Source organism: Aspergillus candidus (assembly GCF_002847045.1).
Source record: "Aspergillus candidus strain CBS 102.13 unplaced genomic scaffold BDW47scaffold_43, whole genome shotgun sequence".
In the NCBI taxonomy this organism is placed as follows: domain Eukaryota; kingdom Fungi; phylum Ascomycota; class Eurotiomycetes; order Eurotiales; family Aspergillaceae; genus Aspergillus; species Aspergillus candidus.
The window spans coordinates 126353-150230 of NW_020194048.1; the positions used below are offsets into that span (position 1 = coordinate 126353).

The following is a 23878-nucleotide window of genomic DNA, read 5'->3' on the forward strand; positions in this document are numbered from 1 at the left end:
AAAGCAGCCCACCCAGAAGCAACATCGGAGATAAAAAATGTCTATCATCACCATCGGGACTCTTCCCCGCATGAGTCGGGACGCCCTGTCCGAGCTCCTCCTTTCAACCAGTTCCCCCAGCAAGCTGGCCATTATTGACGTCCGCGACTCGGGTACTACCTCTTCCCCTACCTATTCCCCCATACCTGAAAGCATCTAACAACAGAACAGACCACGTCGGCGGCCACATCACCACCTCCACCTGGATCCCCAGCTCCTCTCTCGAGCTCCACCTCCCCGAACTCATCCGCACCCTCAAAGACAAAGAGAAGGTCGTCTTCCACTGCGCTCTCAGCCAGCAGCGGGGCCCCTCCGCGGCACTGCGCTACGCCCGCGAGCGCGAGCGCGTCCTCGGTGCCGAGGAGGCGGCCAAGACCGGTCAGGAGGTGTTTGTCCTCGAGGGCGGGTTCGTCGAGTGGCAGGAGAAGTATGGGAAGGATGTGCGGCTGACGGAGGCTTATGCGGAGGATGTTTGGCAGATGTATTGATTTTTTCCCCTCTCTTTGGATTTTGGTTTTGATTGCTTCGCTGGTTGTTTCTGTGCGTGGGAGATACCCGTTTTACTTGAGTACTTAGATTCTAGACAGTATGTTTTGGAGAACGCCTCGTTGGCATATGTGAAACAAGTATCGTCTATCTATATTACAATATACTACACACTTTTTCTCTTCTAAACTATTACATGACAACGTTCCCCCCAAACCCAACCGGCCGCCGTTTGCCGCCCTTCTCAGGTACAATGGCCAAAAACTTATAGAGCTTACCCATACCGTCCCCGTCACGCTCAACCAACCGCTTCCACCCACTCTCCAGCGTCTTGCGCTTCTCCTCGTCCTCAACACCCTTAAGCAGCTGCTGCATGCGCTCCGCGATGCCCATACTCCGCAGGAAGGTACCCTGCTCGACAGGGCCGTGGACTTCGACGCCCTCGCTGGCGTCAATGGCCGCCTCCGCTAGTGAGAAGAAGTCGACGTCGGCGCTGACGTCCACTTGGCCTGGGGATGACAGCGGCGCGACATTCTTGTGGTTCTGGATTCCGCGCAGTGAGTTCACGGGGATGGTGGACATTGTGCCGTAGTCCATGATGAGGGCTGCGCCGGAGGGGGTGTGCTTCGCGGGGGGAGGCGGTGGTTTTTGTGCAGCGGCACCTTGTTTGGTGTTGATGCTGGCGCCTCCGATGCGGCGGGCGAAATCAGACGCGTAGATTCGGCTCTCGGGGCTGATTTCGATGGTCGAGCCGGGCTGGTTCTTCAGTGCTTTGTAACGCTCGGAGATCTCGGGGATGACAAGCGATGAGGGGGTTGATGCGGGGGCCCGCGTTAGTTGGAACTCTGCCTCGCCGGGGAGGTCCTCTTCGACGGCTTTGGGGTTCAGCGTGACCATGAGTTCGCGCCACTGGGGGGTGTTGGCGGCTTTGAGGGGGCGGTGGAGCTTTTGGGGTCCTGTGGGGGTCATGATCTGTTGGGATTCTTGGGGCTGGTTCTCTGGTGATGGGGGGACGGATTCGAAGGCGTGGATGGGAAGGGCGTCGAAGAATTCGTGGGCGAATATGAATGGTGTTTTGTCCTCCTCTGTGGTTTTCGGTGTTAGCGATTGAACCACAGGTCGTCGTCCGGTCCTCTTCACTCACCCTGCGGTAATAACCGGATGTCTTCTACCCAGACTACCGGCACATCGAAATACTTGCTCGTACTGCGATGTCCAATCTCCGTCTCCTCCATCGGGGCATCGCCGCAGAGGAGCTTTTTCTGCACCTCGCGGAGCGTAGGACTCGCTTCGACGAGGTAGATCGCCTCGATGCTCGACGTAAACGTTTTGAAGTTCCGGAAAGTCTATAATCGGACGCGCAAAACGTCAGCATCCACTCCGTACGCATCGACCTCCAACTGATCCAACCAAGCCTGACTCAACCCACCCGTAGTATATCATCCATCAGCGTCCCCTTGCCAGGCCCAACTTCAATCAGCTGGACTCCGCTGCGTTTCCGCCCCTGTGCAATCCACTCGGTGATCGTCCACACACCGACCAGTTCGCCGAAGACCTGCGAGATCTCAGGCGACGTGACGAAGTCACCGTGCTTGCCGAAGACCTCACCGTCGCCTTCGGGGCGCGTCGTGTAGTACCCTCCGTCCGGTGAGGTGAGCACTTGACGCATGAATGCTGCGATGGGGATCGGTCCGGTCACTTTGATCGCGTTGGCGAGGTTTTGCGCGAGTGGTGTCGACCACTGTCTCTTCTGGAAAGTCGAGGCGCATCGTCGCGACGGGATGCGGCTTCGCTGGGTTTGTCGCTTGAGGAGCTGCGTTACGGCGCGTCGGGTGGCGTGGTTCATGGTCACTGGTTGCTCTGGTAAAGAGCAACTCCAGTAATTTGGAGTATCTTCAATATATTGAATTAATGGATAGTGCGCCCTCAATGAGCGCGAACGGGTGAAAAGTAGATGTTGGAGAGAAGTTGTTTCGCCGATTCGGTCTCCGCAAATCTCCGTGCACGTGATCTATCCACATATAGAGCAAGTATAGGATCTTGTCTGGCCGCATAAAGTTCTAAATCATCGTCTATATACATTTATCGATTATCAAAATCTAATGCGTCTGGTTCCACTGGATACACTCGTCGAAAGTCACCCCAGAACCCCCAAAAATGTCCAAAGCGCTACCGATCGTCAGGTCCACCTTTCCTTGGCTACTGGCGTGGACTTTCTCGAGGTCCTGCAGACTGCGCGCACCGCCCGCATAGGTGATGGGGATAGTGCACCACTGGGAGAGCTTGCGCACAAGCTCCTCGTCCACACCTTGCTGCAGTCCTTCCACGTCGGCGGCGTGGATGAGGAATTCGGAGCAGTAGGGCTCGAGCAGCGAGATGGATTCTGCGGCGGTCAGGGTGTGTCTATAAACGCGAAAAACAAGTGAGAGTACGTACCTTGGTTAATCTCCATCTCCGTGATCGTCTGCCAGCGGTTCATGGCCACAAACCAGGTGTTGTCTTTCCGCCGGCAGCTCAGATCCAAGACCAGCTTCGACCTGTCTCCACCCAGCGCAGCCAGTACTGATTCTAGACGCTCCTGGGAGAACTTGCCTTCCGGGAAGAGGAAGGAGGTGATGATCACCTATATCTTGACATCAGCACTCGCACGCCAATTAATCAGTGGCATTGTCGTCAATACGAATCGCTCACCTTCTCCGCACCCTGGTCGATCCAATACTGGGCATTCTTATCCGTGATTCCCCCAGCGACCTGCAACCCTCCCGGCCACGTACTAAGGGACTCCTTCGCAGCATCGTCATTCCCCGGTCCCAGCATGACAACGTGACCGCCACGGAGGTTGTGCTTCTGATAGAGGGCCGCATAATGGCTCGCGGGGAGCTTGGAGACGTAGTTGGTTTTGAGATCCGCAGCCACGGTGCTCAACGTGCCCCCGACAATCTGCTTCACCTGCCCCGAGTGCAGGTCAATACAAGGGCGGAATTTGGTCATTTTCGGGCGTGCAATGGGCTGTGCTGGCAATGTTGGCAATGAGGTTTTTCGATGCGCCATCTTTGGTGGGGATGATCGAGGGGTGTTCCTATCTTATCGCACGTGACCTGGCCGAAAATTTACCTCCGCGGAGCAACCAAGGCCCTTCTCTCCATGACACAACCCATCTCTACAGGATTTGAAGCAAAAATGGTAGGCAAACGGAAGAGAGATACGTCGGTGGTGTCGAGATCGACCGCCCAGGTGGAGGAAGACGCTCCTCCTGCTGTCGCCGATACGTCGGCCCATGACGTCTTTCGCAAATTTTTCGAGGCGCAATTTGAACCCATTGAGGCGCCCGAGGAGGCTGTCGGCGAAGAGTCCGACGAGGCAGAGGAAGACGACTTCGATGAAGAAGGTTCTGATTCCGAATCTGGGTCCGAATGGAGCGGCGTGTCTGGCGAGGATGAAGAAGGCGAAGTGGAGGTGGTCGAGCACCGAGATGCATCCTCGAGCGAGCATCTGGCGAGCAAAAAGGCTCGCAAAGCCTTTATGGTATGTCCATCTTCTCTATCTACAGCTTGAAGAGCGAGGTCAAGCTAACGGCCAGCCACTGCAGTCTTCCAAACTTCCGTCTCTCGCGGAGAAACCGACCGCCGTCAAGCGCGCCCCGACCAAAGAGAAAGAAGAGGACGACCCCAAGGAGGCCGACAACCTGAAACACGACCTCGCCTTGCAACGACTACTCAAGGAGTCGCACCTTTTGGAAGACGCATCCGATTTAGCCCCGACGGGAAAGAACCGACTGAAGGCGCTCGATCTGCGCATGCAAGAACTCGGCGCCAAATCATCGCTGTATCACCAGAAGATGCCGTCCGCACACCGGAGAGGCATCAAAGCCAAGGCCGAGACGAAGGAAGACAAGCGCCGCCGCGACGCACGGGAGAACGGCATCATCCTCGAGAAGCCCACGCACAAGAAGAGCAAGTCGAGCAGCGGACACCGGGAGCGCGGCGTCGGTGGACCCTCGGTCGGCAAATTCGCCGGCGGGACGCTCAATCTCAGCAAGAGTGACATCTTCTCTGTTAAAGGGAAGGCCTTGGCTGGAAGGAAGAAGCCTAGTCGGGGGAAGCCTAAGGGTCGTCGCTAGTGCTCTCGGCCGATCTTTGGTCTGGCTCGAGCGGTCTGCCTTTCTGTCGCAGGGGTAGAGTAGGTTGCGGGCGGCCTATCTATCTATCCATCTTTCTATACATCTACCTATCTATTACGATGACCCATCGCTTTCAATTGACGCATCACGATCCGTCTCTCGACTGCAGGGCTGTCAGGCTCCGAACCGACAGTTATCATCCTCGTCCGCCGATCAGCCGATCAGCCGATCCGGACATGGTTTATCGAGAGATCCTCTCCCTATCGCACTGGAGACGGGACTACTGGCACGCGTGCGAGCTGAGCCACCGCCAACCATCTAACGTCAGCGGATGTCGGCTCTCCGTCCGGTGGGTCAGCACTGGCTCCGCCCGGTTCTATAATTATGACATCCCAAATTTGGAAACGATCTCGTCTGGTGTCCTGGTCGGTTCTTGGGGTACAATGGAGCGCACAGGAGATTACTGTACATCATTTGATTAATAGACAAGTCTCGTGTCAATATTTCAGTAAGACATCTCGTAGAAATAATAATACAAATAACAGTAATTAGACAGTCGATTCATCATGAGTGCGACCAAACTCATCGCTTAGCTTCCACCAGCCGCTTATCCAGCTCGGAGTACCCAAAGACGGCGGGCTTCCCGCCCGTCGGATGGGCCAGATTGGTCACGAGATCGGCCTCGGACATCTGGGCCAGGTCGGCGGTGACCCGGCGCATGTAGGCGACAACCTGGGCGATCTTGGCCCAGTCGAGCTCGGAGCCGTCGGGGGCGTTGTAGTTGGCCTTCCAGAGGTTCCTCCAGACGGCGGCGCCCAGGACGGCATCGCCCTTGACGAGGCCCTCGTCGTAGGCGGCGAGGACGCCGCGCCACTGGATGAAGAGGTCCTTGAGGAACTTGTTGCGGATCGCTCGGCTGGTGAAGCCGTGGAGGACGTCCATGCGGTGTTCGGCGCTGTGCGAGAAATGGTCGATCAGGTGGCGGGAGTAGGTCTGGAGACTGTCGCGCGAGGGCAGGGCGCGCAAGCGGACGGTGAGGAGGTACATGTGGAGGAAGGTGACTTGGGACCAGGTGGAGAAGGTGGGGAGGAGGCCCAGTTCTGCGGATGTTATTTCTTCTCCTCCTTATTCTTTTCGCATTGAGGGAATGCGATGATTTCAGAGTGGAGGGTGTCAATTACCTTCATACCACCAACCCGTCCCTACACCCAGATCTTCCCCGCCTTCCGTCTTGGGGACTTGGGCTCCTTTCTGTGCGACCTGGGGTATACTGTAATCGGCCTGGGTCGAGCAGGCCTCAAAGAGCTTCTGGGTCATTCCGTACGCCACGTAGTTTTCGGTCGAACTGCCGGGACGGGGCATAATGGCCTGTGCCAGTCGGGAGGCCGCCCTCCGAGTGTGCGGGGAGGGGTGAGATTGGACATGTTGCAATAGGGTAAGAGATGACGGACGGGGCGCGGAGTTGGAAGCGAATGAACGGGAGATGGCCGGGAGAGCCGGAGTGATGCGAGTATACGAGGCGGAGATGGGGGACTTGGTCACCTGGTTGAACATGAGTTTGTTTGCTCGTTTCCCTTGACTAGACGGATGGAAGGGTACTTACCTCCCGTAAGAGGGAGCGATTGAGGAATTGGGACGACATGAGGGGACTGGTGGGAGAGAACAGACTGAACCAACCGAATATCAGATGGAGATGAAGATGAAGATGTACCAAGTGGTGACGATGAAATTAGCTGTTTGTTTAGTTTGCTATGTTTGTTCAGTATGTTCTGTTTATTTGATATGTTTGTCTGTTGTGCTGCACAGCTGACTCATGCGCACTGTTCCTGTCCACTCAGGCACCCCACTTGTTTCCGCCTTGTTTCCCCCCCGTTGTTGCATCATTTCCGTACAGACCAGAGTAAGTCGAACTTAAACAACACAAATAGAACATATAATAAGTATCTATCTATCTATTTATCTATTGATCGTTCTTGATCGTCTGTATGATGCTCTGATGTCAGCGCAGCCAATCACGTGCCCGCCTGTCCCGCATCGCCTCCTTTCGCTCCTTCTTCCTTCCTTCCTCCTTCACTTCGACTTCATCCTCTCTCTCCTCTCTCCTCTCTTCTTCTTTCTTCCTCTCTCTCTTTTATCTTGTTATCCTCCCCCTCCATCTCCATGCCCCTCTTCCGTCGCAGCAAGCACAAGTCTCCACCCACTTCCTCTCCTGCATTCCGTTCTGTTGAGAATCTCCTATCGAACCCCCCTGGCGTCGTCGATCTCGACCGCCGTTTCTCCGTCTCCACTACCCAAGACGCCTCTTCTAAGCCGCTGCCTCAGCCTCATTCTTCGGCCACGCAGCCCTCGTTTCCTCGTCGCGCACAGTCCCAGCGACGATCTCAGAATTTTGACTCTCTGCCCACGCTGAACCCGCCGGTCCCCACCACCACTTTAAATACCACCGCTTCAACGACACCTACTACCACTACTACTACTACTACTACTTCTACTGCCACCACCATTCCACCGGTACGAACTGCTTGCTCCTGTTTCTCCTGCGGCTACAGCTGCATCCCTGCATCGATGCTGACTCCTCCGATCAGTCGTGGCCCTCGTCTTCCGGGGATCAACTCGAAGATCAAGAGCTTCCGACCAAGTCCCGTCGGAGTCTCTTCTCGCGACACCCCGCCAACCCCCCGCGAGACCCACCCGGGTTCTTGGGACGCAATCTGTCCGTGAGGAAGCCGTCCCCCTCGGACCCGCGTCATCGCCGCCCGTTGTCCCTGGACACCAACACCAAAACCCATCAACACCACCATCACCACCACCACCATCGTCCGGCGCTTAGTGCCCCAGACGATGCAGTAGAGCCCCCTCAGAATTCCTCCGAGTCATCCATGCCGCAGAACGCCGTACGAACGCCCCATTCGCCCCTCCCCCCACCCCCCGCCATTCAGCGATCCACCACCGATTCTTCGCGCCTTGAGAGCTTATACCGCCCTTCCCCTGTTGAATCGTCGCGACTGCCCTCCGAGGGGAACGCCAGCAACCCGCACCTTGACCGTCTCTTGCACACCCGACCCCCGTCCCGCCAGTCGCTCGGTCCGCCGTCCCCGCTGCCCCCGCAACCACCCCACTCCGAGTTCTCATCTGCAACCTCGCTGAGTGGCATGTCTGATCGCCCGTCCGGCGGTTCCCCGGCTGGTTCGTCCGCCAACGCTGCCGCCGCCGCCGCCGCCGCCTCCTCCGGCGGCCATTCGCCGTACCCCCAGGGCTCCGCCCCAGAAACTGGGCTCCGCGGCAATGCCGCGACCCCGCCCCACTCGCAGCAACAATCCCAATCGCAGCCACCCCCACCGTCCTCTGAGTCCGGTCGGAGTCCTCCCACCGCGCCCAGCAACCGGGCGCGGGAGGAATCAGCGGACGTGGACGTCCGCACCTTGGTCCAGAAACATGACGAACTGCGTATGTCTTCTCTCTTCTATTTATTTCTTTATTTGATTTTTTTTTTCTATCCCGTGATCGATCCCACTGACAATACACAGAGGCCAAATATTCCAAGGTGAAACGCTACTATTTCGAAAAGGAAGCCCAGGTGCAGCACCTCCAGAACACCGTCGCCCACCAGCGCATGGCTGTCTCGCGCACGGTCCTGGATGATAATGAGTATGCCAACCGGTTCGGTCGCCTCGAGGGCGCCATCAAGGATCTAGCCTTCGCCGTCCGCAAAGATTGGAAGAGCCTGCCCTCGTGGCTGGTCGGATTTGTCAACGACGATGCCCATCAGACGGGCACCAAGGAGATGACCGCCATTGGCCGGGCGGTCATCAGCCGCTGGCTCGTCGACGAGCTCTTCGAGTGTCACTTCCACCCGGCCCTCGAGTCTTCGCTCAGCCGCCAGCTCAAGAGCATCGAGATGAACCTGCGCCGGCAGCAGGGTCAGACAACCACTGAGGAGGACAAGGAGAACGCCATCGCGCGCATCTCCAACTGGCGCCGCACCACGCTCGACGGGCTGACCGAGGCGCTGCACGGGCCCGCCGCGGACACGTATCGCGCCGACCTGATCGAGCGCCTGGTGTCCAACCTCGTCGCCACGCTGGTCATGCATCTGGGCGATCCCCCGCCGCCCGGTATCGACAACGGGGTGCGGATGATCGTGGAGAATGCCGTGGGCATCGCCGACAAGATCCCGCTGGAGTCGCGCGACGTGTGCATCGAGTATGTGCTCCCCGGCACCCCGCTGCGGGAGATGACCATGAAGGTGGAGACGGGCATCCCACCCCTGACCGGCGTCAGCAGCGAGGCCATCTCCGGCGGGGCGCTACGCGGCTCCGTCGACCAGGACCGGTCGCCCGAGGGACCCGGCCCGGACGAGGCCGACGCGGATCGCGACGACCCGTCGGGACCCATACCCCCGGACGGCAAACAACGGCGGTCCATGTTCACCTCGCTGATGATGGGTCGCCGACCGGTCCCGAATGCCGGGGGACCGGCGCCGCCAGGGCCCGCCGCCGGATCCGCCGCGGGCTCCAGCGGCGAGGCATCCCGGCCCGTGGCCGAGGAGCGAGGTGGCTCGGCCGGTCACGGTCGGGTCCGGTTGGCGTGTTTTGTGACGGCGGAGGTGCGTGGACGAGGACCGATGAACGTGCTGGTCAAGTCTCCGGTCTATACCATGGATTGAGTGGGTTTTACCGCTGGAACCTGTGGTCGTGTTGAATAGCGTAGTAGGTCAGGAGAATGCATATATATATATCCCATGTCAGATCGAATTGTTGTAGACGTACCCTGGGGTGGTTGGGATCATGTAGTCGTCGAGTCAAACCACCACCGGGCGCAATCATCCCTGCCGTCGCATCCCTCATTAGGCCCGACCGAATGCCAATCTTGGCACATTCAACGCGTTCCACCGGCCAACATTCCACCGACCGTCTGTGCCCCGTCGCACGACGACCATTCATGTCCGTTGGGTCTGCTCCTGGACACAGCGGGAGGCATAGGAACGATGCATTCCACCGGGAAATTACACGGCGGTCGAAGACTGGCTGGCCAGCATTCCACCGGGCCCCTTGGTGTTGTGGCCGAGGAAACGATCAGCCTGGTCGCTGAAGCTTCCGGACACTCAGTCTTTCGTCCGGCTTTCTCTACGAACAGACGACTTTGACGATGATTTTCCGGGCCATTTGCGCGCTGCTTTGCGCCATCTCGACCGTCCAAGCAGCTCTTCCAGACGACGACGTACTCCAATATGTTGACCCTCTCATCGGCAGCGCCAATGGCGGTATGACCCAATCCCCAGTTCCTAAAACGCAACACCCATCTAATCCCATGCAGGCAACGTCTTCGCCGGCGCGTCCCTACCCTATGGCATGGCCAAAGCCGTCGCCGACACCGACTCGGGCAGCAACCAAGGCGGCTTCGCGTTCGACGGCAGCAACATCACGGGCTTCAGCAGCCTCCACGACTCAGGCACAGGCGGCGCACCGTCCCTAGGCAACTTCCCCCTCTTCCCGTACACCCAGTGCGCAAACGACGACGTCAACGGCTGCACGTATCCCAAGAAACTGCGCAAGACGACCTACGCGGCGGACTCGGTCACCGCGCGGCCCGGGTACTTCGGTCTGACCATGGCGTCGGGGATCCACGTCGATATGACCGTCTCGCACCACGCGTCGCTCTTCCGCTTTGCGTTCCCCGCCGGGCAGGACACGAGTCCGTTGATTTTGCTGGATTTGACGGATCTGTCTGATACGAGGCAGGATAATGCGAGCATTGCGGTGGACCCGGACACCGGGCGTATGACGGGCTATGCGCGCTTCTTGCCTAGCTTTGGGAGTGGTGATTATACGCCGTATTTCTGTGTGGACTTTCACAGCCATAGTCGGCTGAGGGATAGTGGCGTCTTTGTCAATTCGAGGGCTAGTGCTGGGGTGCAGGATTTGAAAATCTCGAGGAGTATTAATGGGTATCCTCTTCCGGTATGACACATACAATGGCGTTTATCGATGGATATACTCCGTGGTCATATATTTGGGGAAATCCTGGCTGATTGAATTCACAGGGAGGCGCATTCGTCCGGTTTCACGACCCCAGAGACCGTGACATCTTAGCCCGGGTCGGCCTCAGCTTCATCAGCATCGAGCAAGCGTGTCACAACGCGGAATCTGAAATCCCGACATTCGATTTCGACGCCACGCGCGCGGTGGCGACGGAGAGATGGAGGGAGAAGATGGCGCCGATCCGCGTGTCGAGTACGGGGGTGAATTCCTCGGTTCTGACCAACTTCTATAGTAGTATTTATCGGACGATGGTCAATCCGCAGGACTATGCGGGGGAGAATCCGCTGTGGGAGAGTACGGAGCCTTATTTTGATTCTTTCTATTGGTGAGCATGCCCTACTTTCTGGTTGCTGGGCGTTGTCTAACAAGACAGTCTCTGGGATTCGTTCCGATCCCAGCTCCCATTCCTAGCTATCTTTGATCCCTCAGCGCTGAGTCGCATGATTCGATCTCTCATCGACACCCAGCGCCATCTGGGCTGGCTCCCTGATTGCCGCATGTCACTCTGCAAAGGTCCGTCACATTGAGCCCTATCCTATCTTAGGCAACACAGCTGATATCCACAGGCTACACCCAAGGCGGCTCCGACGCAGACATCGTCCTCGCAGACGCCTTCGTCAAGAACATCACCGACGGAATCGACTGGCAAGCAGGGTATACCGCCGTAAAGCGCGACGCCGAAGAAGAGCCTTACGACTGGTCCAACGAAGGCCGTGGCGGGCTCGAAAGCTGGAAATCCCTCCACTACATCCCCGTCGAAGACTTTGACCACGTCGGATTCGGTCCCATGACACGCAGTGTCTCGCGCACGCTGGAATACGCATACAACGACTATGCGATTGCGCAGATCGCGCGCGGGCTGAACATCCTCGACGACGCGGAGCACTACGAGGGGACCTCTGGGTATTGGAAGAATCTGTTCCGGGAGGATCAGACGTCTGTTGTGAATGGGAGTGATACGGGCTTTAGGGGCTTCTTTCAGCCGAAGTATTTGAATGGGACGTGGGGATACCAGGATCCGATGACCTGTTCGAATTTGGATAAGAGTGGGAGGGCTTGTTCGTTGACGAATGATGCCGCCGAGACTTTTGAGTCGAGTATTTGGGAGTATCAATTGTAAGCCTTCCTTCCCCCTTCTCCCTCTCGCTTCCTTGTCAGTATCTAACAGGAACAGCTTCGTCCCCCACGACATGTCCAGCCTCATCGCCCACCTCGGCGGCCCCAGCGACTTCATCCGGCGTCTCGACTACCTCCACGACAGCGGCCTAACCTACATCGGCAACGAGCCCTCTTTCCTAACAGTCTTTCAATACCACTACGCCGGCCGCCCCGCAAAGTCCACCGAACGCGCCCACTTCTACATCCCGCGGTTCTTCTCCCCCACACCAGCCGGACTCCCAGGCAACGACGACTCCGGCGCAATGGGCTCCTTCGTCGCAATGAGCATGATGGGTCTGTTTCCGAACCCAGGCCAAAACGTGTATCTTATTACAGCGCCGTTCTTTGAGACGGTGCGCATCACGTCCCCGCTGACGGGGAAGACGGCTACTGTGCGCGCTGTTAATTTTGATCCGTCTTATAAGAACATTTACATTCAGGAGGCGAGGCTGGATGGGGCTCCGCATGAGAATAGCTGGGTGGGGCATGATTTTTTTACGGAGGGGAGGGAGCTGGTGCTTGTTTTGGGGGCAGAGGAGAGTGCGTGGGGGAGGGATGCTGTGCCTCCTTCTTTGGCTGGTTGATGGTGTGGTATTGTGTTATTTTTAGTAGGAGGATTGTCTTTTTCTAAATTTGATTGAAAAGGATATTACTACCATGGTTCGAAGAGGACTAGGTATGTTGTAACTAAATGGTGGTTCATGTTACATTTGACTTGATATACCGCAAGCGGTAACCCTCATCCATCTGTTTCTATACAGATACTACACAGTGGCTAACCATCAATAAACGGTTCAAACAAGTAATACAATTAGAATAAAATAAAATCAAAAGAGAAAAATTCTACACAGCCTCACCATCCCCCTTCCTCTCCCTCCCATCCGTAATCCCACCCTTCCCTCCCATCCCAATCCATCCCCGAATACCACCCCCCACCCGATGCGCGATCGTCCCCAATCCCACCGAGTAATTGAGCAGCGCTGCCAGCGCCACTGCGTACCCGATTACCTGTCGTGTTGTCACCGGGGTATCCCAGATGAGGACAGCTGCAAAGACAAGCAGGATGTTCTTGGGGATGCTGACGAGGGTGGTGGTTAGGCCGGAGGTTTGTCTGATCTGCTTTTGTTAGCCTATGTGATAATACCACATCTACACATATATGTATACCTATATATACACATATATGATGTAGAGTGGGAAAAGAAACATACCAACAAAAACACCACCACATTCAGAATAAATCCCCCAGCAGCATTCAACACCAACACCCCCACCCCCGTCTGGAGCACCGCCTCCCATGAGAACGCCTCCCACTCAGTAAACCAGACAACGACAGCATTGATAGCCGCGCACATAGGCGCATAGTAATACAGACTCACGAGCGGGTCCATCGACCGCGCGGGATCATCGTCTGCTAGCAGGATCTGGATGAGAATGAGCCGGTTGGCGTCGAAGGCGAGCGCCGCGAGCTGGAAGCCGAGACCTGGCCAGGAGAAGTGCAGTTCGCCGGTTGTCGTGAAGGCGATGCTGGCTGTTAGGATCAGGATGTTGATGAGGGCGGTTTTGGAGGGTGTGGACACGGCCCAGAGCCAGCTTGTTAGAAGGGTTATTACTGGGCCGGTTGCCTTTTTTCTATTAGTATACATCGAGCAATCTCTGGATAGAGAGAAGATAATGGATGAAGAGAAAGAGAGAGAGAGAGATACCTTCAACATCTGCGAAAATGGCACACTCAGATACAGATACACCATATTACTGCAGATCAAACTCCCGCTATTCAGCACGGCGATGGGACCCAACGTGCGAAAGAGTAACCCCGGCGTCAATTTGAGGTTCTTTCGACCGTCCAGTAGAGTTGTCGTGCGAGCGAGGACCTGCGTGGCCAGCGTGGCGAAGATGAGGTGCCATGTTGGGAGGATGACAGCTTGGTTTGTTAGAGATTATTCTCTCATGTCCGTCGGGGAACTTACGGAATTCTGTATACTATTAGTTGGATGTATATGGATGGACGCTATAATGGTACTCACTGAATTGGGCCGTCTCGATAATCCATTTGTTGAAGAGGATGGTGATGTTAGACCAGAATATCCATGATCTATACAGATGGATGTCAATATTAGTGAGTTAGGGCTAGCATGGTCAGGATACATACACCACGCAGAACGCAGTCGACCACGACCGACTTGTCTCGATCATTGTGCTTTACCGCATAATCAAAAAATCTGTCAGTCTGTCTACATGGTTAAGTACTATTTAATACTTATACATGATAGTGGATCAATGTCACAATGGATCCGATCAATGGCACTGCGACTGTTACCTCCGTCTCGATTCGTCCACCGAACCAGATTTGTTGAATGGAATTCAGAAAGTACTACACAAGGAGAATTATCATTTAAGTAAATTAAAATTATTAGAAAAGTATATTATAATCCAGTAGAGTAAGATATCACCACGAATGCGTACAATACGTGATAAAATAACTCGGCCAAGCATCCACATCCATCACCCTCTTACACTCCTCCGGATCAAACAACGGATTCCCCCACGCCGCCAGACACACCGAGTCCTGGTCATCCACCCAGCTAAACGGATACACCTGTTTCTGCGGCAGCAGCACCAACCGATCCTGCAGATCGGCAACGCCCTCCCCCTGACAGAAGAGATCCCACCCAGGCTCCCACCGCTGGATCGCCTCACAGGCGTGAGCCCGCGCCGTCCCGTTCGCAAACTTCTCGTAGTACCGCCCGATGACGACGCTGAGGGCTCCCGGGCCTGTCATGCCCTCGACGGACCCGTCGCCTGTGCCATCGGGCTGCTCGAGGACGTGCAGCACGGGGAGTAGCCAGAAGGGGTGGCCTGGGGGGGACGCCATCCATCCGTTGGGCACGGCCGCTGAGCTCTGTATGTCTTCGCTGCGGCTCATGCGGCCGAGAAAAGCTCGCTGCATGGTCTCAGATGGGTTCTTTGCGTCTGTCAGTGTGCCCAGATGCGGCGACAGAGAAGTAGCATAGCTGGCGAAGAGGGCGTCCGTGGGACGGAGCGCTTCGGTGTCGACGTCGGCGTACATTCTATCTAGTCAGTACTTCCTCTTTTGATAGATACAACAAACCCAAGCAAAATAAGGGGGGAAAGGAAGAAACATACCCCCCAAAAACAAACATATACAAATTTCGAATAACATCAGCGCGCAGAATCTCCTGCGGCAGTGCATCATAGGCTTCCAAAAACCAAGGACAATGCGTCTCGACCAGCAGTCTATTTGTTTTGTCATCCCACAGCACGTATTCCCAGTCGGGGTTGTGCCCGCGCATGGTATTCACCCAGCGTTGGGCACGCTCGGACATGTTGGTCCCTGCTGGGAACCATGTCTGGTGGATGATTTTGGGGATGGTGGTGTGATCTCTGTGAGCCAGGGGGCGGGATAGGAGCAATTCTGCTGAAATTTGGCGTGCTTGGGGCGGTGTCTTAATTGATGAGATGAAGGGCGCTTTTTCGTGGAGACGGTGGGAGACGTCTTGGGGGAGGCTATAGATGAGGGCGAGGAGGACGGCGACGGCGAGGAACCATCTCAGGTAACGCTTGGAGGAGCGTTTAGTGGATGGGCCGGTGGCCATGATTACGGTGTGTAGATTATCTGTGAAGTTCTGTGTGTAGAGATGTAAAGGTGTAAATATATGTCGAATAGAGCGAGAGAGTACATTTAGATATATATAGATCGCGATCGATGTGGAGACGATGCGACTGTCAGGTCGTATTTGGCACAATGCCATCCTAATCCGGCGATCCTAATCCGTTTATTCTTTTGTTCTCTCTCCGGCGAGGGATTGGGTGGATTTCCAGATTTTGGATCTTGGACTTTGGAGTTCTGATGTCTTATTTCGTCTAGTGAATCGGTTGCAACTTAGGGCTATATGCATTCTGACTGACTGAATTCATAATCTGCATGAGCCCACATATACTAATTGACACGATATTTGTATACGAAAAAGAAACAAATATTTAACAATACATTGTAGATAGGAAATCACTGTGCACCACCTCTCGCCACCACCTTCATATACCTATACAAGTTAGCCGACCAAACCATATAGAGAGATGATAAAGAAGTGACGTACAGCGTCATCCCCACCAATGCTATAACAACCCCGCCAATACTCTGTCGTAGAACCGGCCGCTCACTCAGTGCCCATCCTAGCCCCACTACAATACACGTCTTCAAGTGTCCGATGACCGTGCTGCTCACTGGGCCGATCCCGTCGATGATGTAGAACTGGGAGACGTTGACTAGGCAGGCCAATACACCGCTCTACTTACATCATTAGACTCCCTCTGTTTTCCCTGTCTCCTTCTCTCTGTTCGCGTGTATGTCCGGAGGGGGGGGAGAGGAGAACTCACCATCAGAATAGACCCCCACAGTGACGATGGCACCATCGCAGGAGGACCCTCCGCAAACGGAGCAACAAAGGCCAGTAGCACAGTAGCCACAGGAGCCTGGTTTAGCAAAAGCTGCATGCTATTGAGCTCAAAGTGGCGGTGATACCGCGCGATGAGAGCCGTGTAGAGTGCGCTGGCGAGGACGCCTGCAAGGGCAAACAGCACGCCCTTCGAGGAGGTGGACGCGGCTTCCACAGAGGCAGACGCCGGCAAAGAGTCGTAGTATGTGACGACGCCGACGCCGAAGCACAGCGTGGCGAGCGGGGGGACGGACGCAGATGGAATGGTCACGCCGTAGAGGAGGAAGTTGAGGAGGACGGTGGCTGGGGTGAGGAGGAGGCGCACGAGCTGGTGCAGGATGACGGAGGAGAAAGCTAGGGACAAGTTCTGCAGGATGACCTGCGAGCTCATCAGGGCCACTAGGGGCAGGATCTGGAAGATTGGGATGGGCTTGCTCTGGAAAGTGCCGCACCACGGTCGGGATAGTACCCATAGCGTGAGGCCGGTGATGCAGAAGTGGTAGGCTGCGAAGGCCATCTGGCAGTGACCGAAGGACTCATGAGCGAAGATGGATTTGTTGGTGAAGATCTAGACACCCTTGTCAGTTGGATTCTTGGGGCTGGGTATAAGGCCGACCTACAATCGACACAGTCGACACGACATTCACAGAGACCCAGATGGCGAGATTGCGAGGCTGTGAATCCTGTCCATCCACCTCCTTCTCTCCCCCCGTCTCCTGGATAGAACAATCCGCTTCTTTGCCTGCGTTTTCGAGCGCCGACGGCTCGATAGGAGAGCTGGACCTCGACCACAGGGTATCCACCCATCCCTTCTCACCGTTGTTCGCGCTGGCTGTGATATGCATGGTGTCTCGACATTGAACGTCTGTACCCCATCTTGACTCTGCTGCGCATGATTCGTTCTTTATAGAATCGATTTCCCCGGCAATGTCACTTCAGTCAGACAAAAAGGTTGAGATGACTCGTGGGTCAATCCCACCCTTCCATCAACCATCCGCAAGAGACCCTGCATGGCCAATGGCCATTGTCTTGAGAAAGGAACCAAGGGTCGATGGTCTAGAGCAGACCCTGACCCAGACCTTCCATCTCCAACATGGCCGTTTGCGGAACGCCGCCTCCTCCTATCTAGGGTTGTATGCGTGACCCATGGTGGATCTCTCAAATGACTAAGATGGGCATCAGCCAGGGACATGGAAATGAATTTGATGAGCAGATGAAAGAGAAATTAGTTCTAAATCGCATAGACAGCCCAGTCCCACCCCCCTCCCCCTACCTATCCCCTCACTAGATGCCCTCGGGGATACACAAACTCATCCAGATTCAGCTCCCTATCCGACCACGGCAGGTCCTCATCCCACTGCGAATACACCGTGCGCTCCCCCGCCACCAACCGATGAATATTCATTTTCGTACTATACATCAGATTCCACGCCTCCTCCCCATGCGTATTATCCCAATCCAGCACATTAATATCCGAATCCCGCGCCGCCGATCCCGCCCGGCGATACGTGCCCACGAGGTTCGGAAACGGCGCGTAGCACTCGATCCGCGTGCGTCTGGGATGAAATCCGCAGAGATCACTCATCGCATTATCGACCGCCCCCTCAATGTGATCCACCGACAGCTGCATCAGCACGTTCTGCGCCCCCCGATTCGACACCGCGTACCCGTACGTGCAGCACCCCATCGCAGCCCGGTACACGAACCGCGTCGAGTCCTCCGGATACTCCGGGTACTGCTCCTTCCACTGCTCCAGGGGCCCGCCCCAGGTGCCGCGGTGCCCTGTCCGCGGCGCGGTTGGGTCGTTGGGGATGGCGTAGAAGTCGGTTTCGTTGTCGTTGGGGCCCGACGCACACCCGCCGATCCAGAGAATGTCCCAGTCGACGCCGTAGGGGGCTTCTTTCGAGATCTTGCGCGTGCCTTTCAGGGCGTGTAGCCCGACGGCGAACTCTTGCAGTTGCGCCCGGAGGGTCACGTCCCAGTCGGCGTCGTCTTCGAGGATGAGGGCTGTTGAGTAGCCATTGGAGAGCATGCTGCGTTTGATCAGTCTGGGTTCGTCTTCTACCTGAGGGGTTGAGGGGGGACGGACTCGCTCAGTGCATTCATGTGCGCCCGCCAGCAGCCTACAGCGGTAGGCTTCATCAACGTCAGGTTATATCCCTGCGGTAGAGCCTTCTCGTTCAGCTCATCCGGCCGGACTCCATCCATCCATTGCACCGTGAATCCCGAGACTGCAGTCGTAAGGGCCATGAAATCCCGCTTGTCCGTTCGCTCCTCCAGCCCAATCGCGTAGATATGCTCGAACTATCCTCGTAAGTCACTACTGTCAACAACCAGCGATATGGCTCGTAGAAGCTTACCCCCAGGGTACGGTTCCCAATATGTCCAAAAACACCGTCGCTGAGCGACCGGCGCACGAAATCAGACACCGCATCCGACCATGACGCCTCGCGGGCTTTCTCCAGGACGGTGGCGTAGAAAAAGTAGAGCGTGCATGTCACGAGGAGGAGCTGCAGCGCTCGGCAGAAAAACGATCTTCTGGTTTGCATCATGTTGAAAATTGTACTATCACCGATAATGATGCAGGATGATCTACATTCACAGTTGTTTCATTTATTTCAAACCTTAGGTTAAGGGGGGGGGTCAGAGGTGCGAGAAATATGGCAAAACACTGGTATGTGAGATGGACGGAAACGGCCATTCGGTTCACCCACTCGCTCTATCTTGCAAGACAGATGTGGAATCGCCTCCTTTAGAAGCTCTGTCGCTTTCCAGAAGCGGTGGGAAAGACCACAATAATCTTAATCCGAATCATTCCTGAGGATCTCGCACCATTGATCGACAGGTCGAGTCATGCGGCCGCATTCCAGATGTCGCCTCGATCATCCGAGAATGTCTGCTTGTCACAATCAGTTCTCCAAAAGGAAAAGTGAAAAATGTCAGCTTGTCAGAATTAGTTCTGGAATAGGAAAAGCCTTGTCAGTGCCTCAGTGGCTGCTCACAATCAAATTCTGCCGTCGCTAAAAGGTCGTATAACTATATGTACATGCGGGACTTCGTTCTAAACCGGAAGAAAGAAAAAAAAGAAAAGAAAAGAAAATAGATCATGCCTTGGGACGGTAGAACTTGCTCTCAATCCACGGCATTGCCGTCACCACGGCCTTGCGCACCTTGTTCCGCACAACCACCCCGACTTCGGTGCCCTTCTTATGCATCCCGTTCTTCACGTACCCCATGGCGATGTTGGTCCCGCCCAGCGAGGGGCTCGGCAGACCCGACGTGATCACGCCGATCGGCGTCCGCGACTCGTCGTTCAGGTCGACCAGGAAGGCGCCCTCGCGCGCCGGCGGGCCCTTCTCGACCGTGAAGCCGACGCGACGCTGCGAGAGCGTCTTGGCCGGGGAGGCGAGCTGGGGCCGGATCGTAGCCGCGCCGTTGAACGGCTTGGCCGCCGGGTCGCGGCGGTCCTTGCCGACCACCCAGCCCAGACTGGCGCCGGGGGGCGTCTGCGACGTCGAGATGTCGCTGCCGTAGAGGCACATACCGGCCTCAAGACGGAGAGAGTCGCGCGCCGCCAGACCGGCCAGGCGCACTTGGGCCGGGTCGGCCAGCAGCAGCTCCGTGACCTTCTGGGGCAGACTGGCGTCCTTCGCCGTGGGGATCGAAATCTCGAAGCCGTCTTCGCCGGTGTAGCCGGTGCGCGACACAAGGAGCGGCTCAGCGGTCTGCTCGCCCCCGGGCAGCGTGAGGTGGATCTCGCGGCAGTTGCCGAAGTAGAGGGTGCTGAGGTCGGTGTCGACGGCGTGGGCCTGCAGAACGGAGGCGGCCAGCGGGCCCTGCAGAGCGACCAAGCCGCGGTTCTCGAGGATCTCCCACTTCAGGCTGTCGGGGCCGTGCGCGGCCTTGTAGGCCGAAATCTCGGCCTCCAGGAAGGCAAGATCTTCGTCGCGGCGGCCGGCGTTGGTGACGAAATAGAAGGTGTCGGCAGAGCGGCGGGTGATGACGCAGTCATCGACGATACCGCCCGTGCCATCCTCCAGCAGACACGACAGCGTAGACGTGTTTTCCTTCAGCTTGTCCAGGGACGAGGGCGACACCTTCATCAGGAGATCCATCGCACCGGGACCGGAAAGTTGATGCTGCACCCTGTAGAGTCAATCGCGATTAGCCAATCTTCTCATATCCATTAAGATAGTCATTGGATTCCATACATGTGGCTAACGTCAAAGACACTGGCCTTCTCACGAGTCCACATATGACTCTCAACATGGCTGAGGTCCGAGTACTGCAGGGGCATGGAAAACCCGCCAAAGGGCACCATCTTGCCGCCATGTGCCACATGCAGGTCATACAGCTGTGTCTTCCTCAACGGAGTGGAGGGGGAAGCATAATGACGGACTGCGCCTTGCTGGGAGAGTGCGGGCGCTCCCCACGGACGAGGGGCAAGCGAACGTCCCACCGCGGGGAGACGCGATGACGTCCGTTGCTGCCGAGCAAGCAATTGGACGGAGGCATTGGCCGCCAGGGGACCGCTGGTGGCGACGGATCGCGATGCCACGAGGTGAAGACCTCTTCTCAAAGGTTGAACAGCCGACATGATTAGGATTTGAGGGGTTTGGAGAGAAGGAAAGGGAAGAAGAAGTGGAAATGCAGGATGGAATGAGAAGGGCGAGGCGGAGACCGGGAAAGTCACGTGGCGATAAGGCGGTCCTCGGGGAAGCGGGAAAGTCTCCATGTGATTTTCGTCTGTTCTTTTGTTTACTGGATGATCTACGGTATGACATCACACCGGACGATGTAGATATGATTACAGTTTGAAAGAAATACAGTACAAGTCCCAGTGATCCCACGCTCACCTCGAACTATTGCAGGAAGACAAGATCCAATCCGTTCATCCCTCACGCTTACCCTTCGAACCATGCGGGTGTGGAGCCGGGGCAGCCTATGATGCAAATGGTTAGCATATCATTCATCCATACAGAGCCAGGAACCATACAGTGTTCTCCATTTCCCAAACAGTACGCGTCGGATCTTCCGATGTGGTCTTCTCGACAGTCGGCTGAGGAAGGTGTGTGACCGCCACGACGTACGGGCTGGTTGGGTTCTGTGGTGTCGGCTTGACATTTTTGGGCGGAATGGTCGTTCCAGGTGGTTTGGGTTGGGGGGCATATCGTGTCGGCCCTGTCTGCAAGTTGTAGGGGATCGCATAGCTTCCAGTGGCCTGCGTTGCCTGCGGTGCCTGTGCTCCCTGCGCTGCTACACCCTGTCGTTTCTCCAGGGACCTATCTTGGGATTCTTCCTGCAGCCTCTCTTCGGTTGCATGGGCACCGAACACGGAGAACCGCTGGGAAAAATTGATTACGGAAATTTCGGGGCCTGTCGAGCTCATCTTGAGGAAGCTGGGCCGCTGTCAGCATTCTAATGACTGCCAATTTATCACGATTGCCAGTTTATCGCTGATTGATTTAGTTGTTCTTACTATGCATTTGGTTCGTGGCTCGCCAATTCAGGGTCGACCCTGAAGGAAACCGAACTGCCTCGCGCAAATCTCGCCCCTTGTACAAGAGTGGATAATTCCGTCTGCAGAGGTCAGTCCATGAAGCATTATATGGTGTTATGGGCCTTACGTGGGATCCTGGAGTCTTTTCACCGGTGCAGAGGCATAGATCGTACATTGTCAGATCTGAGATTTGAGGGAAGCGGCCTGTGTCCCTCCAATGCGCCGTCACGACATCTCCAGCTTTGAAGATGGTACCTGCCGTCGGGACAACAAACTCAACGTCCGCAAGAACGGCGGCGATGCCCGTGAGGAGGAGAGACAGGGAGCGTATGAGTCGCATCATGGACGGAAGTCAACCCCGGAAGACAAGAATCAGTCACTCGGGTTGGAAAGAAAGCAGAATGCGCCAAACATTGAGGCGTAGATGAAGGAAAGATGAACCGATGCAAGAAGGGAGAGTGGCCCTCGAGTCGAAACGAGGGATGGCATGCTGGGATTGTTTGGGTGATGCATGAATTCTTGGTGCAATGTTGTTTATGTCCGACCACTTCTCCCTTGATTCCAGCTGCCTTCAGTGAACCTCTGGACTTAAAACATTTTAGAAATTCCGTTCTTCAACAGATCCTCGATGGTCTAGTGGTTATGATTTCCGCTTGTCAAGGTTTCCTTACAAGCGCGGGAGAGCAGGGTTCGATTCCCTGTCGGGGAGTTCTTTTTGCTGATCTAACACTGTTGCTCTAGTATTGGATCATTTGTTTTTTCCCTTTTCTGATCTTTTTTTTTACCTCATTTATAATGTCGGTGTATTGCATTTGTGGGCCATAATAATGTTTCATGTTGGAAACTCCCAGAACTGTTGCCTCTTTTTTTCGCTGTCTCTGGTTTATGATAAGACACTCGGGTTGACCCGGTCAAACTATATATAAACGAGCAACAACAAGCCTTCAAGTTGGCTTCGACCCCACTGCTTCGACCCCACTCCAAAATAAGACAATGCCTTTCTTGCACCATAACAATAACCCGAAAAACCCATATCGAGTCCCAAAAATGAAATCCCGATATGAAACAGACAGAGTTCTCACAACGGGTGGAGTAAATAGAGTTGATGCATGAATGCTGCCGTAGTATCCTGGCTGCATAGCCGGATGCATACTCGACCCATAATTAGAACAGCGAATGAAGAGGTTTTACTCCCGGACTAAGACCACTTGAACGTTTACTGACAATAGATAATCATGAAGGAGATTGCATTCATCGAATTCCACTCTCAATGGTCTTTGTTGATTGTATTACTGCCCCATCTCTACAGAAACCCGCTGTAACCTCACAAGCTATGTTCGAATACAGTAACCCCTTTCGCTGTTGGCTTGTTTCACAATGTTGTATGGCATTGTTGTGCCGAGACATATGGTACTATCTTTGTATCCAATACCCACACTCCCCACATTGTCAGGAGACGCACGATCTATGCCATTCGTAGTGAGGTAGTATGTTGAATAGAGAATGTCTCTGATATCACAAAAGACTTTATGATTATATAACAAGTCCTTGATGGTCTAGTGGTTATGATTTCCGCTTGTCATGGTTTACCCATACAAGCGCGGGAGACCAGGGTTCGATTCCCTGTCAGGGAGTTCTTTTTGCTAATCATTGTACATGATTCGAGTTTTTGAATCCGTGGGCTCATATGTTTTGTTTCCACCAGACTGAATAGAAGGTTACTGATCAACGCCGCGACACCTGTGATATTCCTTGCAATCAAGTTGTAATTATTATTAGTGCAACAGGATAGCCATCTGAGAATGAAGTCTACTGCTGAATGCCACGGCGGAACAAAGTAGATACTCAGTCAGGTAGCACTTCTACTATGGAGTACAGAGTATTGTTCATTCCACCCTAACTTTGAAACATTACACATTAAGAAGATGTATGGTATTGCCACATGATGCTACGATACTTCTTTGTGTAAGTAGACTGTCCCTAGTCCACGATTAATCAGCTCATGAAATACTCATATTTCATAGACTAAATGATATATCAAACCGTGCCTGTAAAAGCATTAGCCTGATATCCAAAC

At 55.1% G+C, this 23878-nt stretch overlaps 12 protein-coding genes and 2 non-coding genes across 14 annotated transcripts; 6 read left to right on the forward strand and 8 right to left on the reverse strand.

Moving 5' to 3' along the window:
* Window positions 1–37: 37 nt before the first annotated feature.
* On the forward strand, window positions 38–527 carry BDW47DRAFT_127917 (phosphatase YCH1; the record flags this gene model as incomplete). The annotated part of the gene is made up of 2 exons (XM_024816782.1): window positions 38–152; window positions 211–527. 2 exons carry the CDS (start codon window positions 38–40, stop codon window positions 525–527), a joined length of 432 nt encoding a protein of 143 aa, XP_024669706.1.
* Window positions 528–717: 190 nt separating this feature from the next.
* On the reverse strand, window positions 718–2371 carry BDW47DRAFT_127918 (class I SAM-dependent methyltransferase; the record flags this gene model as incomplete). The annotated part of the gene is made up of 3 exons (XM_024816783.1): window positions 718–1610; window positions 1670–1871; window positions 1955–2371. 3 exons carry the CDS (start codon window positions 2369–2371, stop codon window positions 718–720), a joined length of 1512 nt encoding a protein of 503 aa, XP_024669707.1.
* Window positions 2372–2624: 253 nt separating this feature from the next.
* Window positions 2625–3516, reverse strand: BDW47DRAFT_119338 (1-(5-phosphoribosyl)-5- ((5-phosphoribosylamino)methylideneamino)imidazole-4-carboxamide isomerase HIS6; the record flags this gene model as incomplete). Its single annotated transcript, XM_024815338.1, has 3 exons — window positions 2625–2908; window positions 2962–3148; window positions 3217–3516. The coding sequence occupies 3 exons, from the start codon at window positions 3514–3516 to the stop codon at window positions 2625–2627; spliced, it is 771 nt and encodes a 256-aa protein (XP_024669708.1).
* Window positions 3517–3669: 153 nt separating this feature from the next.
* BDW47DRAFT_109997 (uncharacterized protein) lies at window positions 3670–5106 on the forward strand (the record flags this gene model as incomplete). Its single annotated transcript, XM_024813612.1, has 2 exons — window positions 3670–4050; window positions 4115–5106. 2 exons carry the CDS (start codon window positions 3670–3672, stop codon window positions 4643–4645), a joined length of 912 nt encoding a protein of 303 aa, XP_024669709.1. The 3' UTR covers window positions 4646–5106.
* Window positions 5107–5200: 94 nt separating this feature from the next.
* On the reverse strand, window positions 5201–6322 carry BDW47DRAFT_109999 (uncharacterized protein). The gene is made up of 3 exons (XM_024813613.1): window positions 6249–6322; window positions 5827–6187; window positions 5201–5745 (listed from the first exon to the last, which is right to left on the reverse strand). Exons 1-3 carry the CDS (start codon window positions 6285–6287, stop codon window positions 5228–5230), a joined length of 918 nt encoding a protein of 305 aa, XP_024669710.1. The 5' UTR covers window positions 6288–6322; the 3' UTR covers window positions 5201–5227.
* A 270-nt stretch (window positions 6323–6592) lies between these two features.
* Window positions 6593–9348, forward strand: BDW47DRAFT_133333 (uncharacterized protein). Its single transcript, XM_024817811.1, has 3 exons — window positions 6593–7156; window positions 7231–8092; window positions 8173–9348. Exons 1-3 carry the CDS (start codon window positions 6806–6808, stop codon window positions 9309–9311), a joined length of 2352 nt encoding a protein of 783 aa, XP_024669711.1. The 5' UTR covers window positions 6593–6805; the 3' UTR covers window positions 9312–9348.
* Window positions 9349–9793: 445 nt separating this feature from the next.
* On the forward strand, window positions 9794–12428 carry BDW47DRAFT_119341 (glycoside hydrolase family 92 protein; the record flags this gene model as incomplete). Its single annotated transcript, XM_024815339.1, has 6 exons — window positions 9794–9908; window positions 9962–10605; window positions 10689–11011; window positions 11060–11199; window positions 11253–11802; window positions 11861–12428. The coding sequence occupies 6 exons, from the start codon at window positions 9794–9796 to the stop codon at window positions 12426–12428; spliced, it is 2340 nt and encodes a 779-aa protein (XP_024669712.1).
* A 259-nt stretch (window positions 12429–12687) lies between these two features.
* Window positions 12688–14040, reverse strand: BDW47DRAFT_127923 (uncharacterized protein; the record flags this gene model as incomplete). Its single annotated transcript, XM_024816784.1, has 6 exons — window positions 12688–12960; window positions 13056–13469; window positions 13551–13768; window positions 13815–13820; window positions 13872–13939; window positions 13997–14040. The coding sequence occupies 6 exons, from the start codon at window positions 14038–14040 to the stop codon at window positions 12688–12690; spliced, it is 1023 nt and encodes a 340-aa protein (XP_024669713.1).
* Window positions 14041–14293: 253 nt separating this feature from the next.
* Window positions 14294–17146, reverse strand: BDW47DRAFT_119343 (uncharacterized protein; the record flags this gene model as incomplete). The annotated part of the gene is made up of 5 exons (XM_024815340.1): window positions 14294–14915; window positions 14992–15425; window positions 15959–16153; window positions 16243–16869; window positions 16922–17146. The coding sequence occupies 5 exons, from the start codon at window positions 17144–17146 to the stop codon at window positions 14294–14296; spliced, it is 2103 nt and encodes a 700-aa protein (XP_024669714.1).
* Window positions 17147–17574: 428 nt separating this feature from the next.
* On the reverse strand, window positions 17575–18853 carry BDW47DRAFT_127926 (putative LPS glycosyltransferase; the record flags this gene model as incomplete). Its single annotated transcript, XM_024816785.1, has 3 exons — window positions 17575–18334; window positions 18391–18605; window positions 18662–18853. 3 exons carry the CDS (start codon window positions 18851–18853, stop codon window positions 17575–17577), a joined length of 1167 nt encoding a protein of 388 aa, XP_024669715.1.
* Window positions 18854–19303: 450 nt separating this feature from the next.
* BDW47DRAFT_110007 (glycine decarboxylase subunit T) lies at window positions 19304–20918 on the reverse strand. Its single transcript, XM_024813614.1, has 2 exons — window positions 20513–20918; window positions 19304–20447 (listed from the first exon to the last, which is right to left on the reverse strand). Exons 1-2 carry the CDS (start codon window positions 20896–20898, stop codon window positions 19406–19408), a joined length of 1428 nt encoding a protein of 475 aa, XP_024669716.1. The 5' UTR covers window positions 20899–20918; the 3' UTR covers window positions 19304–19405.
* Window positions 20919–21146: 228 nt separating this feature from the next.
* Window positions 21147–22452, reverse strand: BDW47DRAFT_110008 (putative beta-1,6-glucan biosynthesis protein (Knh1)). Its single transcript, XM_024813615.1, has 3 exons — window positions 21929–22452; window positions 21781–21881; window positions 21147–21700 (listed from the first exon to the last, which is right to left on the reverse strand). The coding sequence occupies exons 1-3, from the start codon at window positions 22142–22144 to the stop codon at window positions 21271–21273; spliced, it is 747 nt and encodes a 248-aa protein (XP_024669717.1). The 5' UTR covers window positions 22145–22452; the 3' UTR covers window positions 21147–21270.
* BDW47DRAFT_t113 lies at window positions 22424–22510 on the forward strand. The gene has a single exon. It is a non-coding gene; the product is annotated as a tRNA-Asp (tRNA).
* Window positions 22511–23346: 836 nt separating this feature from the next.
* BDW47DRAFT_t114 lies at window positions 23347–23435 on the forward strand. The gene has a single exon. It is a non-coding gene; the product is annotated as a tRNA-Asp (tRNA).
* Window positions 23436–23878: the final 443 nt, after the last annotated feature.

What these genes read in the sequence shown, in the direction of transcription:
- BDW47DRAFT_109999 (XM_024813613.1), bottom strand. Translation starts at nt 6,287, where the DNA reads ATGTCGTCCCAATTCCTCAATCGCTCCCTCTTACGGGAG. An exon ending in ATCGCTCCCTCTTACGGGAG is followed by an intron (nt 6,188 to 6,248) that starts GTAAGTACCCTT and finishes ATGTTCAACCAG; the next exon opens with GTGACCAAGTCCCCCATCTC. An exon ending in GACGGGTTGGTGGTATGAAG is followed by an intron (nt 5,746 to 5,826) that starts GTAATTGACACC and finishes TAACATCCGCAG; the next exon opens with AACTGGGCCTCCTCCCCACC.
- BDW47DRAFT_133333 (XM_024817811.1), top strand. Translation starts at nt 6,806, where the DNA reads ATGCCCCTCTTCCGTCGCAGCAAGCACAAGTCTCCACCCACTTCCTCT. An exon ending in CTGCCACCACCATTCCACCG is followed by an intron (nt 7,157 to 7,230) that starts GTACGAACTGCT and finishes TCCTCCGATCAG; the next exon opens with TCGTGGCCCTCGTCTTCCGG. An exon ending in CCAGAAACATGACGAACTGC is followed by an intron (nt 8,093 to 8,172) that starts GTATGTCTTCTC and finishes GACAATACACAG; the next exon opens with AGGCCAAATATTCCAAGGTG.
- BDW47DRAFT_110007 (XM_024813614.1), bottom strand. Translation starts at nt 20,898, where the DNA reads ATGTCGGCTGTTCAACCTTTGAGAAGAGGTCTTCACCTCGTGGCATCG. An exon ending in GTCTTTGACGTTAGCCACAT is followed by an intron (nt 20,448 to 20,512) that starts GTATGGAATCCA and finishes TTGACTCTACAG; the next exon opens with GGTGCAGCATCAACTTTCCG.
- BDW47DRAFT_110008 (XM_024813615.1), bottom strand. Translation starts at nt 22,144, where the DNA reads ATGATGCGACTCATACGCTCCCTGTCTCTCCTCCTCACGGGCATCGCC. An exon ending in AAAAGACTCCAGGATCCCAC is followed by an intron (nt 21,882 to 21,928) that starts GTAAGGCCCATA and finishes TGACCTCTGCAG; the next exon opens with ACGGAATTATCCACTCTTGT. An exon ending in AGCCACGAACCAAATGCATA is followed by an intron (nt 21,701 to 21,780) that starts GTAAGAACAACT and finishes ACAGCGGCCCAG; the next exon opens with CTTCCTCAAGATGAGCTCGA.